Source organism: Oncorhynchus clarkii, chromosome 13, assembly GCF_045791955.1.
Source record: "Oncorhynchus clarkii lewisi isolate Uvic-CL-2024 chromosome 13, UVic_Ocla_1.0, whole genome shotgun sequence".
Classification (NCBI taxonomy): domain Eukaryota; kingdom Metazoa; phylum Chordata; class Actinopteri; order Salmoniformes; family Salmonidae; genus Oncorhynchus; species Oncorhynchus clarkii.
This window is the reverse complement of record NC_092159.1, coordinates 63053496-63070913: the sequence shown is the minus strand read 5'-3', so window position 1 is coordinate 63070913 and position 17418 is coordinate 63053496. Positions and strand designations below refer to the sequence as shown.

Below are 17418 nucleotides of genomic sequence, written 5' to 3'. Positions count from 1 at the left end.
GAGGGAAAGGAGGTGGACAGAGGAGAGGGAAAGGAGATGGACTCAGGAGAGGGAAAGGAGATGGACTCAGGAGAGGGAAAGGAGGTGGACAGAGGAGAGGGAAAGGAGATGGACTCAGGAGAGGGAAAGGAGGTGGACACAGGAGAGGGACAGAGGAGAGGGAAAGGAGACAGAGTAGGCTTGTCATTATTTAGATGAGATTTACTAGGAACCTAATAGCCGATGCCAGTGGCAACAGCTAGTCTGGGGTCAGGGGTCAGACACATGACCAAAAATACATTACAGACAAATTACTTTACAATTTACATCCATTTAAAACATTCACATGTAGTGTGTGTTCATCTAGAAGTTACACGTGTCAGTACATACACACAACCAGTAGGTCACATGTCAGTACATACACACAACCAGTAGGTCACATGTCAGTACAGTCCTCCATGTGACCTACTGGTTGTGTGTATGTACCTCTCCCCCATGTGACCTACTGGTTGTGTGTATGTGCCTCTCCTCCATGTGACCTACTGGTTGTGTGTATGTACTGACATGTGACCTACTGGTTGTGTGTATGTGCCTCTCCCCCATGTGACCTACTGGTTGTGTGTATGTACCTCTCCCCCATGTGACCTACTGGTTGTGTGTATGTGCCTCTCCTCCATGTGACCTACTGGTTGTGTGTATGTACTTCTCCCCCATGTGACCTACTGGTTGTGTGTATGTACCTCTCCTCCATGTGACCTACTGGTTGTGTGTATGTACCTCTCCCCCATGTGACCTACTGGTTGTGTGTCTGTACCTCTCCCCCATGTGACCTACTGGTTGTGTGTATGTACCTCTCCCCCATGTGACCTACTGGTTGTGTGTATGTACCTCTCCCCCATGTGACCTACTGGTTGTGTGTATGTACCTCTCCCCCATGTGACCTACTGGTTGTGTGTATGTACCTCTCCCCCATGTGACCTACTGGTTGTGTGTATGTGCCTCTCCTCCATGTGACCTACTGGTTGTGTGTATGTACTGACATGTGACCTACTGGTTGTGTGTATGTACCTCTCCCCCATGTGACCTACTGGTTGTGTGTATGTACCTCTCCCCCATGTGACCTACTGGTTGTGTGTATGTACCTCTCCCCCATGTGACCTACTGGTTGTGTGTATGTGCCTCTCCTCCATGTGACCTACTGGTTGTGTGTATGTACTGACATGTGACCTACTGGTTGTGTGTATGTGCCTCTCCCCCATGTGACCTACTGGTTGTGTGTATGTACCTCTCCCCCATGTGACCTACTGGTTGTGTGTATGTACCTCTCCCCCATGTGACCTACTGGTTGTGTGTATGTACCTCTCCCCCATGTGACCTACTGGTTGTGTGTATGTACCTCTCCCCCATGTGACCTACTGGTTGTGTGTATGTACCTCTCCCCCATGTGACCTACTGGTTGTGTGTATGTGCCTCTCCTCCATGTGACCTACTGGTTGTGTGTATGTACTGACATGTGACCTACTGGTTGTGTGTATGTGCCTCTCCCCCATGTGACCTACTGGTTGTGTGTATGTACCTCTCCCCCATGTGACCTACTGGTTGTGTGTATGTACCTCTCCCCCATGTGACCTACTGGTTGTGTGTATGTGCCTCTCTCCCATGTGACCTACTGGTTGTGTGTATGTACCTCTCCTCCATGTGACCTACTGGTTGTGTGTATGTACCTCTCCCCCATGTGACCTACTGGTTGTGTGTATGTACCTCTCCCCCATGTGACCTACTGGTTGTGTGTATGTGCCTCTCCCCCATGTGACCTACTGGTTGTGTGTATGTACCTCTCCCCCATGTGACCTACTGGTTGTGTGTATGTACTGACATGTGACCTACTGGTTGTGTGTATGTACCTCTCCCCCATGTGACCTACTGGTTGTGTGTATGTACCTCTCCCCCATGTGACCTACTGGTTGTGTGTATGTACCTCTCCCCCATGTGACCTACTGGTTGTGTGTATGTGCCTCTCCCCCATGTGACCTACTGGTTGTGTGTATGTACCTCTCCCCCATGTGACCTACTGGTTGTGTGTATGTACCTCTCCCCCATGTGACCTACTGGTTGTGTGTATGTACCTCTCCCCCATGTGACCTACTGGTTGTGTGTATGTACCTCTCCCCCATGTGACCTACTGGTTGTGTGTATGTACATCTCCCCCATGTGACCTACTGGTTGTGTGTATGTACTTCTCCCCCATGTGACCTACTGGTTGTGTGTATGTACCTCTCCTCCATGTGACCTACTGGTTGTGTGTATGTACCTCTCCCCCATGTGACCTACTGGTTGTGTGTCTGTACCTCTCCCCCATGTGACCTACTGGTTGTGTGTATGTACCTCTCCCCCATGTGACCTACTGGTTGTGTGTATGTACCTCTCCCCCATGTGACCTACTGGTTGTGTGTATGTACCTCTCCCCCATGTGACCTACTGGTTGTGTGTATGTACCTCTCCCCCATGTGACCTACTGGTTGTGTGTATGTACCTCTCCCCCATGTGACCTACTGGTTGTGTGTATGTGCCTCTCCTCCATGTGACCTACTGGTTGTGTGTATGTACTGACATGTGACCTACTGGTTGTGTGTATGTGCCTCTCCCCCATGTGACCTACTGGTTGTGTGTATGTACCTCTCCCCCATGTGACCTACTGGTTGTGTGTCTGTACCTCTCCCCCATGTGAACTACTGGTTGTGTGTATGTACATCTCCCCCATGTGACCTACTGGTTGTGTCTATGTACCTCTCCCCCATGTGACCTACTGGTTGTGTGTATGTACCTCTCCCCCATGTGACCTACTGGTTGTGTGTATGTACCTCTCCCCATGTGACCTACTGGTTGTGTGTATGTACCTCTCCCCCATGTGACCTACTGGTTGTGTGTATGTACCTCTCCCCCATGTGACCTACTGGTTGTGTGTATGTGCCTCTCCTCCATGTGACCTACTGGTTGTGTGTATGTACTGACATGTGACCTACTGGTTGTGTGTATGTGCCTCTCCCCCATGTGACCTACTGGTTGTGTGTATGTACCTCTCCCCCATGTGACCTACTGGTTTTGTGTCTGTACTTCTCCCCCATGTGACCTACTGGTTGTGTGTATGTACATCTCCCCCATGTGACCTACTGGTTGTGTGTATGTACCTCTCCCCCATGTGACCTACTGGTTGTGTGTATGTACCTCTCCTCCATGTGACCTACTGGTTGTGTGTATGTACCTCTCCCCCATGTGACCTACTGGTTGTGTGTCTGTACCTCTCCCCCATGTGACCTACTGGTTGTGTGTATGTACCTCTCCCCCATGTGACCTACTGGTTGTGTGTATGTACCTCTCCCCCATGTGACCTACTGGTTGTGTGTATGTACCTCTCCCTCATGTGACCTACTGGTTGTGTGTATGTACCTCTCCCCCATGTGACCTACTGGTTGTGTGTATGTGCCTCTCCTCCATGTGACCTACTGGTTGTGTGTATGTACTGACATGTGACCTACTGGTTGTGTGTATGTGCCTCTCCCCCATGTGACCTACTGGTTGTGTGTATGTACCTCTCCCCCATGTGACCTACTGGTTGTGTGTATGTACCTCTCCCCCATGTGACCTACTGGTTGTGTGTATGTACCTCTCCCCCATGTGACCTACTGGTTGTGTGTATGTACCTCTCCCTCATGTGACCTACTGGTTGTGTGTATGTACCTCTCCCCCATGTGACCTACTGGTTGTGTGTATGTGCCTCTCCCCCATGTGACCTACTGGTTGTGTGTATGTACCTCTCCCCCATGTGACCTACTGGTTGTGTGTCTGTACCTCTCCCCCATGTGACCTACTGGTTGTGTGTCTGTACCTCTCCCCCATGTGACCTACTGGTTGTGTGTATGTACTGACATGTGACCTACTGGTTGTGTGTATGTACCTCTCCCCCATGTGACCTACTGGTTGTGTGTATGTACCTCTCCCCCATGTGACCTACTGGTTGTGTGTATGTACTGACATGTGACCTACTGTTGTGTGTATGTACCTCTCCCCCATGTGACCTACTGGTTGTGTGTATGTACCTCTCCCCCATGTGACCTACTGGTTGTGTGTATGTACTGACATGTGACCTACTGGTTGTGTGTATGTACCTCTCCCCCATGTGACCTACTGGTTGTGTGTCTATACCTCTCCCCCATGTGACCTACTGGTTGTGTGTATGTACTGACATGTGACCTACTGGTTGAGTGTATGTACCTCTCCCCCATGTGACCTACTGGTTGTGTGTATGTACCTCTCCCCCATGTGACCTACTGGTTGTGTGTATGTACTGACATGTGACCTACTGGTTGTGTGTATGTACCTCTCCCCCATGTGACCTACTGGTTGTGTGTATGTACCTCTCCCCCATGTGACCTACTGGTTGTGTGTATGTACCTCTCCTCCATGTGACCTACTGGTTGTGTGTATGTACCTCTCCCCCATGTGACCTACTGGTTGTGTGTATGTACCTCTCCCACTTGTGACCTACTGGTTGTGTGTCTGTACCTCTCCCCCATGTGACCTACTGGTTGTGTGTATGTACCTCTCCCCCATGTGACCTACTGGTTGTGTGTATGTACCTCTCCCCCATGTGACCTACTGGTTGTGTGTATGTACTGACACCCCCATGTGACCTACTGGTTGTGTGTATGTACCTCTCCCCCATGTGACCTACTGGTTGTGTGTATGTACCTCTCCCCCATGTGACCTACTGGTTGTGTGTATGTACCTCTCCCCCATGTGACCTACTGGTTGTGTGTATGTACCTCCCCCCCATGTGACCTACTGGTTGTGTGTATGTACCTCTCCCCCATGTGACCTACTGGTTGTGTGTATGTACCTCTCCCCCATGTGACCTACTGGTTGTGTGTATGTACCTCTCCCCCATGTGACCTACTGGTTGTGTGTATGTACCTCTCCCCCATGTGACCTACTGGTTGTGTGTATGTACCTCTCCCCCATGTGACCTACTGGTTGTGTGTATGTACCTCTCCCCCATGTGACCTACTGGTTGTGTGTATGTACCTCTCCCCCATGTGACCTACTGGTTGTGTGTATGTACCTCTCCCCCATGTGACCTACTGGTTGTGTGTATGTACCTCTCCCCCATGTGACCTACTGGTTGTGTGTATGTACCTCTCCCCCATGTGACCTACTGGTTGTGTGTATGTACTGACATGTGACCTACTGGTTGTGTGTATGTACCTCTCCCCCATGTAACCTACTGGTTGTGTGTATGTACCTCTCCCCCATGTGACCTACTGGTTGTGTGTATGTACTGACATGTGACCTACTGGTTGTGTGTATGTACTGACATGTGACCTACTGGTTGTGTGTATGTACCTCTCCCCCATGTGACCTACTGGTTGTGTGTATGTACTGACATGTGACCTACTGGTTGTGTGTATGTACCTCTCCCCCATGTGACCTACTGGTTGTGTGTATGTACTGACATGTGACCTACTGGTTGTGTGTATGTACTGACATGTGACCTACTGGTTGTGTGTATGTACCTCTCCCCCATGTGACCTACTGGTTGTGTGTATGTGCCTCTCCTCCATGTGACCTACTGGTTGTGTGTATGTACTGACATGTGACCTACTGGTTGTGTGTATGTGCCTCTCCCCCATGTGACCTACTGGTTGTGTGTATGTACCTCTCCCCCATGTGACCTACTGGTTGTGTGTATGTACCTCTCCCCCATGTGACCTACTGTTTGTGTGTATGTACCTCTCCCCCATGTGACCTACTGGTTGTGTGTATGTACCTCTCCCCCATGTGACCTACTGGTTGTGTGTATGTACCTCTCCCCCATGTGACCTACTGGTTGTGTGTATGTGCCTCTCCCCCATGTGACCTACTGGTTGTGTGTATGTACCTCTCCCCCATGTGACCTACTGGTTGTGTGTCTGTACCTCTCCCCCATGTGACCTACTGGTTGTGTGTCTGTACCTCTCCCCCATGTGACCTACTGGTTGTGTGTATGTACTGACATGTGACCTACTGGTTGTGTGTATGTACCTCTCCCCCATGTGACCTACTGGTTGTGTGTATGTACCTCTCCCCCATGTGACCTACTGGTTGTGTGTATGTACTGACATGTGACCTACTGTTGTGTGTATGTACCTCTCCCCCATGTGACCTACTGGTTGTGTGTATGTACCTCTCCCCCATGTGACCTACTGGTTGTGTGTATGTACTGACATGTGACCTACTGGTTGTGTGTATGTACCTCTCCCCCATGTGACCTACTGGTTGTGTGTCTATACCTCTCCCCCATGTGACCTACTGGTTGTGTGTATGTACTGACATGTGACCTACTGGTTGAGTGTATGTACCTCTCCCCCATGTGACCTACTGGTTGTGTGTATGTACCTCTCCCCCATGTGACCTACTGGTTGTGTGTATGTACTGACATGTGACCTACTGGTTGTGTGTATGTACCTCTCCCCCATGTGACCTACTGGTTGTGTGTATGTACCTCTCCCCCATGTGACCTACTGGTTGTGTGTATGTACCTCTCCTCCATGTGACCTACTGGTTGTGTGTATGTACCTCTCCCCCATGTGACCTACTGGTTGTGTGTATGTACCTCTCTCACTTGTGACCTACTGGTTGTGTGTCTGTACCTCTCCCCCATGTGACCTACTGGTTGTGTGTATGTACCTCTCCCCCATGTGACCTACTGGTTGTGTGTATGTACCTCTCCCCCATGTGACCTACTGGTTGTGTGTATGTACTGACACCCCCATGTGACCTACTGGTTGTGTGTATGTACCTCTCCCCCATGTGACCTACTGGTTGTGTGTATGTACCTCTCCCCCATGTGACCTACTGGTTGTGTGTATGTACCTCTCCCCCATGTGACCTACTGGTTGTGTGTATGTACCTCCCCCCCATGTGACCTACTGGTTGTGTGTATGTACCTCTCCCCCATGTGACCTACTGGTTGTGTGTATGTACCTCTCCCCCATGTGACCTACTGGTTGTGTGTATGTACCTCTCCCCCATGTGACCTACTGGTTGTGTGTATGTACCTCTCCCCCATGTGACCTACTGGTTGTGTGTATGTACCTCTCCCCCATGTGACCTACTGGTTGTGTGTATGTACCTCTCCCCCATGTGACCTACTGGTTGTGTGTATGTACCTCTCCCCCATGTGACCTACTGGTTGTGTGTATGTACCTCTCCCCCATGTGACCTACTGGTTGTGTGTATGTACCTCTCCCCCATGTGACCTACTGGTTGTGTGTATGTACTGACATGTGACCTACTGGTTGTGTGTATGTACTGACATGTGACCTACTGGTTGTGTGTATGTACCTCTCCCCCATGTGACCTACTGGTTGTGTGTATGTACTGACATGTGACCTACTGGTTGTGTGTATGTACCTCTCCCCCATGTGACCTACTGGTTGTGTGTCTGTACTGACATGTGACCTACTGGTTGTGTGTCTGTACTGACATGTGACCTACTGGTTGTGTTTATGTACTGACATGTGACCTACTGGTTGTGTGTCTGTACTGACATGTGACCTACTGGTTGTGTGTCTGTACTGACATGTGACCTACTGGTTGTGTGTCTGTACTGACATGTGACCTACTGGTTGTGTGTATGTACTGACATGTGACCTACTGGTTGTGTGTATGTACTGGCATGTGACCTACTGGTTGTGTGTATGTACTGACATGTGACCTACTGGTTGTGTGTATGTACTGACATGTGACCTACTGGTTGTGTGTCTGTACTGACATGTGACCTACTGGTTGTGTGTATGTACTGACATGTGACCTACTGGTTGTGTGTATGTACTGACATGTGACCTACTGGTTGTGTGTATGTACTGACATGTGACCTACTGGTTGTGTGTATGTACTGACATGTGACATACTGGTTGTGTGTATGTACTGACATGTGTAACTTCTAGATGAACACACACTACATGTGAATGTTTTAAATGGATGTAAATTGTAAAGTAATTTGTCTGTAATGTATTTTTGGTCATGTGTCTGACCCCTGACCCCAGACTAGCTGTTGCCACTGGCATCGGCTATTAGGTTCCTAGTAAATCTCATCTAAATAATGACAAGCCTACTCTGTTTCCTTTCCCTCTCCTGTGTCCATCTCCTTTCCCTCTCCTGTGTCCACCTCCTTTCCCTCTCCTGTGTCCATCTCCTTTCCCTCTCCTCTGTCCCTCTCCTGTGTCCATCTCCTTTTCCTCTCCTCTGTCCCTCTCCTGTGTTCACCTCCTTTCCTCTCCTGTGTCCATCTCCTTTCCCTCTCCTGTGTCCACCTCCTTTCCCTCTCCTGTGTCCACCTCCTTTCCCTCTCCTGTGTCCATCTCCTTTCCCTCTCCTGTGTCCATCTCCTTTTCCTCTCCTGTGTCCATCTCCTTTCCCTCTCATGTGTCCACCTCCTTTCCCTCTCCTGTGTCCATCTCCTTTCCCTCTACTGTGTCCATCTCCTTTCCCTCTCCTGTGTCCATCTCCTTTCCCTCTCCTGTGTCCATCTCCTTTCCCTCTCCTGTGTCCATCTCCTTTCCCTCTCCTGTGTCCATCTCCTTTCCCTCTCCTGTGTCCACCTCCTTTCCCTCTCCTGTGTCCACCTCCTTTCCCTCTCCTGAGTCCATCTCCTTTCCCTCTCCTGTGTCCACCTCCTTTCCATCTCCTCTGTCCCTCTCCTGTGTCCACCTCCTTTCCATCTCCTCTGTCCCTCTCCTGTGTCCATCTCCTTTCCCTCTCCTGTGTCCATCTCCTTTCCCTCTCCTGAGTCCATCTCCTTTCCCTCTCCTGTGTCCATCTCCTTTCCCTCTCATGTGTCCACTTCCTTTCCCGTTCCTGTGTCCACCTCCTTTCCCTCTCCTGAGTCCATCTCCTTTCCCTCTCCTGAGTCCATCTCCTTTCCCTCTCCTGTGTCCACCTCCTTTCCCTCTCCTGTGTCCACCTCCTTTCCCTCTCCTGTGTCCACCTCCTTTCCATCTCCTTTCCCTCTCCTGAGTCCATCTCCTTTCCCTCTCCTGAGTCCACCTCCTTTCCCTCTCCTGTGTCCATCTCCTTTCCCTCTCCTCTGTCCCTCTCCTGTGTCCATCTCCTTTCCCTCTCCTGTGTCCATCTCCTTTCCCTCTCCTCTGTCCCTCTCCTGTGTCCATCTCCTTTCCCTCTCCTGTGTCCATCTCCTTTCCCTCTCCTGAGTCCACCTCCTTTCCCTCTCCTGTGTCCATCTCCTTTCCCTTTCCTGTGTCCATCTCCTTTCCCTCTCCTGTGTCCAGCTCCTTTCCCTCTCCTGTGTCCATCTCCTTTCCCTCTCCTGTATCCACCTCCTTTCCCTCTCCTGTGTCCATCTCCTTTCCCTCTCCTGTGTCCATCTCCTTTCCCTCTCCTGTGTCCACCTCCTTTCCCTCTCATGTGTCCATCTCCTTTCCCTCTCCTGAGTCCACCTCCTTTCCCTCTCCTGTGTCCATCTCCTTTCCCTCTCCTCTGTCCCTCTCCTGTGTCCATCTCCTTTCCCTTTCCTGTGTCCATCTCCTTTCCCTCTCCTGTGTCCATCTCCTTTCCCTCTCCTGTGTCCATCTCCTTTCCCTCTCCTGTGTCCATCTCCTTTCCCTCCCCTGTGTCCATCTCCTTTCCCTCTCCTGTGTCCATCTCCTTTCCCTCTCCTGTGTCCATCTCCTTTCCCTCTCCTGTGTCCACCTCCTTTCCCTCTCCTGAGTCCATCTCCTTTCCTTCCCTTTTTCTCATTGTTTATTTCTTTCTCTCTCTCATCTTTCTGTCCTCCTCTTCTTCTGTCCTTATTGAAACACGTCTCATCACAAGAGGAGTGTTTCACTTTGACTTGATATAGCAGGTGGTAGCTGTATCAAACCAGGAGTATTACTGCAAACACTACACACACACACACACACACACACACACACAAATATCTGATGATGTTGGATCAGTGATGTTGGATCAGTGATGTTGGATCGGTGATGTTGGATCGGTGATGTTGGATCGGTGATGTTGGATCGGTGATGTTGGATCGGTGATGTTGGATCGGTGATGTTGGATCGGTGATGTTGGATCGGTGATGTTGGATCAGTGATGTTGGATCTGTGATGTTGGATCAGTGATGTTGGATCTGATGATGTTGGATCAGTGATGTTGGATCAGTGATGTTGGATCAGTGATGTTGGATCAGTGATGTTGGATCAGTGATGTTGGATCGGTGATGTTGGATCAGTGATGTTGGATCTGATGATGTTGGATCAGTGATGTTGGATCAGTGATGTTGGATCAGTGATGTTGGATCAGTGATGTTGGATCGGTGATGTTGGATCGGTGATGTTGGATCTGATGATGTTGGATCTGATGATGTTGGATCAGTCAGTGCTTTAGCTTTGTGTCTGTCTGGGCAGCTTGTCGACTGCTATAGATTGATTAGTTTTGAAATGAATTGATGTGTACTTAGTTTCATTGTCTACTCCGAGACACCTGTCATCATTGACATCTGTCACCGCTGACAACAGCAGTCATCTCCAGCTTAGCCAATCGCATCGCTGGGCTGGTGAGTGGTCATGATTACGAGAAAATAGGATTAGAGAAATGGTCACTGGTTGTCCTGACCCCTTGCATTGTGTGGGCTGCCTGGTGAAGGGGACAGTGGATGACTAGGCTGAGTCCCCAATGGCACTACTTTTGACCAAGGCCCATAGGAATCTGATAAAACATACACTCTTAGGAAAAAGGGTTCCATAAGGGTTCTTCGGCTGTCCCCATAGGAGAAACCTTTTTGGTTCCAGGTAGAACCCCTTTTTGGTTCCAGGAAGAACACTTTAGGGTTCCATGTAGAACACTCTGTGTAATGGGTTCTACCTGGAACCAAAAAAGGGTTCTTCACAGGGTTCTACTATGGGGACAACCGAAGAACCCTTTTAAGTTCTAGATAACAAACTGTGTTTTCTGAGAGTGTAGTGCACTATGTAGGGAATAGCCTCCCCCTGTAGAAGGGTTCATACTAGAGGTCAGGACTCATTGTTTTCTAAGAGTGTAGTGCACTATGTAGGGAATAGCCTCCCCCTGTAGAAGGGTTCATACTAGAGGTCAGGACTCATTGTTTTCTAAGAGTGTAGTGCACTATGTAGGGAATAGCCTCCCCCTGTAGAAGGGTTCATACTAGAGGTCAGGACTCATTGTTTTCTAAGAGTGTAGTGCACTATGTAGGAAATAGCCTCCCCCTGTAGAAGGGTTCATACTAGAGGTCAGGACTCATTGTTTTCTGAGAGTGTAGTGCACTATGTAGGGAATAGCCTCCCCCTGTAGAAGGGTTCATACTAGAGGTCGACCGACTCATTGTTTTCTGAGAGTGTAGTGCACTATGTAGGGAATAGCCTCCCCCTGTAGAAGGGTTCATACTAGAGGTCGACCGACTCATTGTTTTCTGAGAGTGTAGTGCACTATGTAGGGAATAGCCTCCCCCTGTAGAAGGGTTCATACTAGAGGTCGACCGACTCATTGTTTTCTGAGAGTGTAGTGCACTATGTAGGGAATAGCCTCCCCCTGTAGAAGGGTTCATACTAGAGGTCGACCGACTCATTGTTTTCTGAGAGTGTAGTGCACTATGTAGGGAATAGACTCCCCCTGTAGAAGGGTTCATACTAGAGGTCAGGACTCATTGTTTTCTGAGAGTGTAGTGCACTAGGTAGGGAATAGCCTCCCCCTGTAGAAGGGTTCATACTAGAGGTCAGGACTCATTGTTTTCTAAGAGTGTAGTGCACTATGTAGGGAATAGCCTCCCCCTGTAGAAGGGTTCATACTAGAGGTCAGGACTCATTGTTTTCTAAGAGTGTAGTGCACTATGTAGGGAATAGCCTCCCCCTGTAGAAGGGTTCATACTAGAGGTCGACCGACTCATTGTTTTCTGAGAGTGTAGTGCACTATGTAGGGAATAGACTCCCCCTGTAGAAGGGTTCATACTAGAGGTCGACCGACTCATTGTTTTCTGAGAGTGTAGTGCACAATGTAGGGAATAGCCTCCCCCTGTAGAAGGGTTCATACTAGAGGTCAGGACTCATTGTTTTCTGAGAGTGTAGTGCACTATGTAGGGAATAGCCTCCCCCTGTAGAAGGGTTCATACTAGAGGTCAGGACTCATTGTTTTCTGAGAGTGTAGTGCACTAGGTAGGGAATAGCCTCCCCCTGTAGAAGGGTTCATACTAGAGGTCAGGACTCATTGTTTTCTAAGAGTGTAGTGCACTATGTAGGGAATAGCCTCCCCCTGTAGAAGGGTTCATACTAGAGGTCAGGACTCATTGGTTTCTAAGAGTGTAGTGCACTATGTAGGGAATAGCCTCCCCCTGTAGAAGGGTTCATACTAGAGGTCAGGACTCATTGTTTTCTAAGAGTGTAGTGCACTATGTAGGGAATAGCCTCCCCCTGTAGAAGGGTTCATACTAGAGGTCAGGACTCATTGGTTTCTAAGAGTGTAGTGCACTATGTAGGGAATAGCCTCCCCCTGTAGAAGGGTTCATACTAGAGGTCAGGACTCATTGTTTTCTAAGAGTGTAGTGCACTATGTAGGGAATAGCCTCCCCCTGTAGAAGGGTTCATACTAGAGGTCAGGACTCATTGTTTTCTGAGAGTGTAGTGCACTATGTAGGGAATAGCCTCCCCCTGTACTAGAGGTCAGGACTCATTGGCACGGCCGATTAATTAGGGCCGATTTCAAGTTTTCATAACAATCGGTACTCAGCCTTTTTGCACACCGATTCTGGCCGATTACATTGCACTCCATGAGGAGACTGGAGTGGCAGGCTGACCACCTGTTATGGGAGAGCAGCAAGGAGCCAAGGTAAATTGCTAGCTAGCATTAAACTTATCTTATAAAAAACAATCAATCTGCAAACAGAGTCAGGGTATATGCTACAGTTTGGGCCGCCCGGCTCATTGCGAACTGTGAACTAATTTGCCAGAATTGTACATAATTATGACATAACGTTGGTAGTTGTGCAATGTAACAGCAATATTTAGACTGATGGATGCCACCCGTTAGATAAAATATGGAACGGTTCCGTATTTCACTGAAATAATAAACGTTTTGTTTTCGAAATGATAGTTTCCAGATTTGACCATATTAATGACCTAAGGCTCCTATTTCTGTGTGTTTATTATATTATAATTAAGTCTATGATTTGATAGAGCAGTCTGACTGAGCGGTGGTAGGCAGCAGCAGGCTCGTAAGCATTCATTCAAACTTCACTGCGTTTTCCAGCAGCTCTTCGCAATGCTTGACCCACAGAGCTGTTTACACACACACACACACACACCCACACACACACACACACACACACACACCCACACAAACAGACACACACACACACACACACACACACACAGACACACACACACACACACACACACAGACACACACACACACACACACACACCCCACCCCCAGACACATATACACACACCCCCAGACACATATACACACACACACACACACACACACACACACACACCCAGACACACACACAAACACACACACACACACACACACCTCCAGACACATACACACACACACACACCCAGACACATACACACACACACACCCAGACACATACACACATACACACACACATACACACACACACACACCCAGACACACACACACACACAGACACAGACACAGACAGACAGACACACACACACACACACACACACACACACACACACACACACACACACACACACACACACACACAAACACACCCCACCCCCAGACACACCCCACTGCGTTGCCAGCCACACTCTGATTAAATCCCAACTCCTTTTTAATCCCCAATCCCTGCTTTTCACCACCTTCATTTAGTGAGTGTTAAATAAACACAGTGTGTTTGCGTACGTGCCAGGTGAGACATGGGGGGGTCTGAGAATGACCGTTCTTCTAGAGGACATCGAAGGTTCTCTGACAGGCTTTTGTATAACTAGGTCATACAGAGGTGGGGGGGGTAAAAAGAGAGGAGGAAGGGAGAGAGAGAGCGAGAGAAAGAGAGAGGGAGAGAGAGAGAGAGAGAGAGAGTGGTGAGAAAGACAGAGAGAGAGAGAGAGAGAGTGAGAGAGAGAGAGAGAGAGAGGGGAGAGAAAGAGAGAGAGAGGTGAGAAAGAGAGAGAGAGAGGTGAGAGAGAGAGAGAGAGAGAGAGAGGGAGAGAGAGAGAGAGACAGAGAGAGAGAGAGAGAGAGAGAGAGAGAGAGAGAGAGGGGGGGAGAGAGGTGAGAGAGAGAGAGAGAGAGAGGGGGAGAGAGAGAGAGAGACAGAGAGAGAGAGAGAGAGAGAGAGAGAGAGAGAGAGAGAGGGGAGAGAGAGAGAGAGACAGAGAGAGAGAGAGAGAGAGAGAAGGGTACAATAGAAAATAGGAGTGAGAGAGGAGTGAGAGAGGAGTAAGGGGAAGGGAAGAACTCAGCTGGGTGAAGTAGTAGAGAAAACATGATATTATAATTGATATTTAATAGTACCTGAAATGTGTATATCTGGAGGGCAGATGTCAGGGGAGGGAGAAGGCAGTGGGGCGGGTTCCCCCGTACGGATCTACACAGAGAAGAGGAGAGGAGGCTGTTGGAATTGTACAACAAATATTAACTTACTGAGCTACAAGAGCCCAAGTGCTAAACATCAGCCTTCATCAACATGACATCAGACTAGAGCAGAAACCTACACACCTGTATAAACATTACATCAGACTAGAGCAGAAACCTACAGACCTGCATCAGCATTACATCAGACTAGAGCAGAAACCTGTATCAACATTACATCAGACTAGAGCAGAAACCTACAGACCTGCATCAGCATTACATCAGACTAGAGCAGAAACCTGTATCAACATTACATCAGACTAGAGCAGAAACCTACAGACCTGTATCAACATTACATCAGACTAGAGCAGAGACCTACAGGCCTGCATCAGCATTACATCAGACTAGAGCAGAAACCTGTATCAACATTACATCAGGCTAGAGCAGAAACCTACAGACCTGTATCAACATTACATCAGACTAGAGCAGAGACCTACAGGCCTGAATAAACATTACATCAGACTAGAGCAGAGACCTACAGACCTGAATAAACATGACATCAGACTAGAGCAGAAACCTACAGATCTGTATCAACATTACATCAGACTAGAGCAGAGACCTACAGACCTGTATAAACATTACATCAGACTAGAGCAGAAACCTACAGACCTGCATCAGCATTACATCAGACTAGAGCAGAAACCTGTATCAACATGACATCAGACTAGAGCAGAGACCTACAGACCTGTATAAACATTAATTCAGACTAGAGCAGAAACCTACAGACCTGTATCAACATTACATCAGACTAGAGCAGAAACCTACAGACCTGTATAAGCATTACATCAGACTAGAGCAGAAACCTACAGACCTGCATCAGCATTACATCAGACTAGAGCAGAAACCTGTATCAACATTACATCAGACTAGAGCAGAAACCTGTATCAACATTACATCAGACTAGAGCAGAGACCTACAGACCTGAATAAACATTACATCAGACTAGAGCAGAAACCTACAGATCTGAATAAACATTACATCAGACTAGAGCAGAAACCTACAGAACTGTATCAAAATGACATCAGACTAGAGCAGAGACCTACAGATCTGAAATCTATCATCCCTGCCCTAAACCAGCGGACAATCGGAGGACGTTACTAATTATTTGATCAAATGTTACTTTATTCAACAGGTATATGATCTAACTACATTTAAGATGTGAAGAGGAGGAATGCTAACCTCGGGTGATGGATACTACTGAGGAGGAGGAGGAGGAGGAGGAGAGGAGAAGACTGACCTCTGGTGATCTGACGTGGACTTTTAAGCGTCCGGAGCTGTACCCGTTGCCAACGCCGCGCTGGACACCGTTGTGTAAAGACGTGCTGTTGGGGAACGGACCTTTACCAGGGATGAAAGCAACCTCCACCACCGCCTCTTGACTGGAGGGAGAGATAGAAGAACATAGAACTCAGCAGTAGAACTTCACAGGATAGATAGAAGAACATAGAACTCAGCAGTAGAACTTTACAGGATAGATAGAAGAACATAGAACTTAGCAGTAGCACTTTACAGGATAGATAGAAGAACATAGAACTTAGCAGTATAACTTTACAGGATAGATAGAAGAACATAGAACTTAGCAGTAGTACTTTACAGGATAGATAGAAGAACATAGAACTTAGCAGTAGAACTTTACAGGATAGATAGAAGAACATAGAACTTGGTGGTAAGTATAGAACTGTAAAATATAACTTTACAACTTTAGAAGTATAGAACTATAAAATATAACTTTACAACTTTAGAAGTATAGAACTATAAAGTATAACTTTACAACTTTAGAAGTATAGAACTATAAAGTATAACTTTACAACTTTGGAAGTATAGAACTATAAAGTATAACTCTACAATTTCAGAAGTATAGAACTATAAAGTATAACTCTACAATTTCAGAAGTATAGAACTATAAAGTATAACTCTACAAATTCATAAGTATAGAAATATAAAGTATAACTCTACAAATTCAGAAGTATAAAGTATATTATATCTCACATTATTACTTTTGATTTAATCTCACACACAAACTCTTCTACCCCCACACAATTCAACCCCTACCCCCACCCCATCTGGTATCTCACCTGAATTTGACCTTGTTGACCATGCTCTTAGCCTCCTCGTGGGTCACACCTATCAAGGACTCCTTGTTGATGGCAATGAGCTGATCCCCTGGCCTCAGGCGCCCATCCTGCAAATGGGAGACAGCAGAAAATAAGAATTAGAGAAACGTCATTCTACATGCAATGCGGACATTTGTTTTTGACTTCACACACATAAAAACAGACATTTAAACCTAATCAGGAGAACCTCCTTCTTTAAATAATTTTTAAAAAACTATACACAAGTGGTGCTTACCGTGTGTAACATACAGTCCATCAGTAGACTACAGTGTGTAACATACAGTCCATCAGTAGACTACAGTGTGTAACAGACAGTCCATCAGTAGACTACAGTGTGTAACAGACAGTCCATCAGTAGACTACAGTGTGTAACAGACAGTCCATCAGTAGACTACAGTGTGTAACATACAGTCCATCAGTAGACTACAGTGTGTAACAGACAGTCCATCAGTAGACTACAGTGTGTAACAGACAGTCCATCAGTAGACTACAGTGTGTAACATACAGTCCATCAGTAGACTACAGTGTGTAACAGACAGTCCATCAGTAGACTACAGTGTGTAACAGACAGTCCATCAGTAGACTACAGTGTGTAACATACAGTCCATCAGTAGACTACAGTGTGTAACATACAGTCCATCAGTAGACTACAGTGTGTAAC

The 17418-nt window shown here is 47.6% G+C and overlaps 1 protein-coding gene across 7 annotated transcripts in view; it reads right to left on the bottom strand.

The window, feature by feature from the left end:
• The window catches only part of LOC139365214 (syntaxin-binding protein 4), a 146951-nt gene that overhangs the window by 32599 nt on the left and 96934 nt on the right, over positions 1–17418 (bottom strand). For all 7 annotated transcript variants that reach the window (XM_071102703.1, XM_071102704.1, XM_071102702.1 and 4 more), the window contains exons 9-11: positions 16719–16825; positions 15881–16022; positions 14527–14599 (exon numbers count right to left, since the gene is read on the bottom strand). In XM_071102703.1, coding sequence (XP_070958804.1) covers positions 14527–14599; positions 15881–16022; positions 16719–16825 — 322 coding nt within the window. The remainder of the gene's footprint in view (positions 1–14526; positions 14600–15880; positions 16023–16718; positions 16826–17418) is intronic.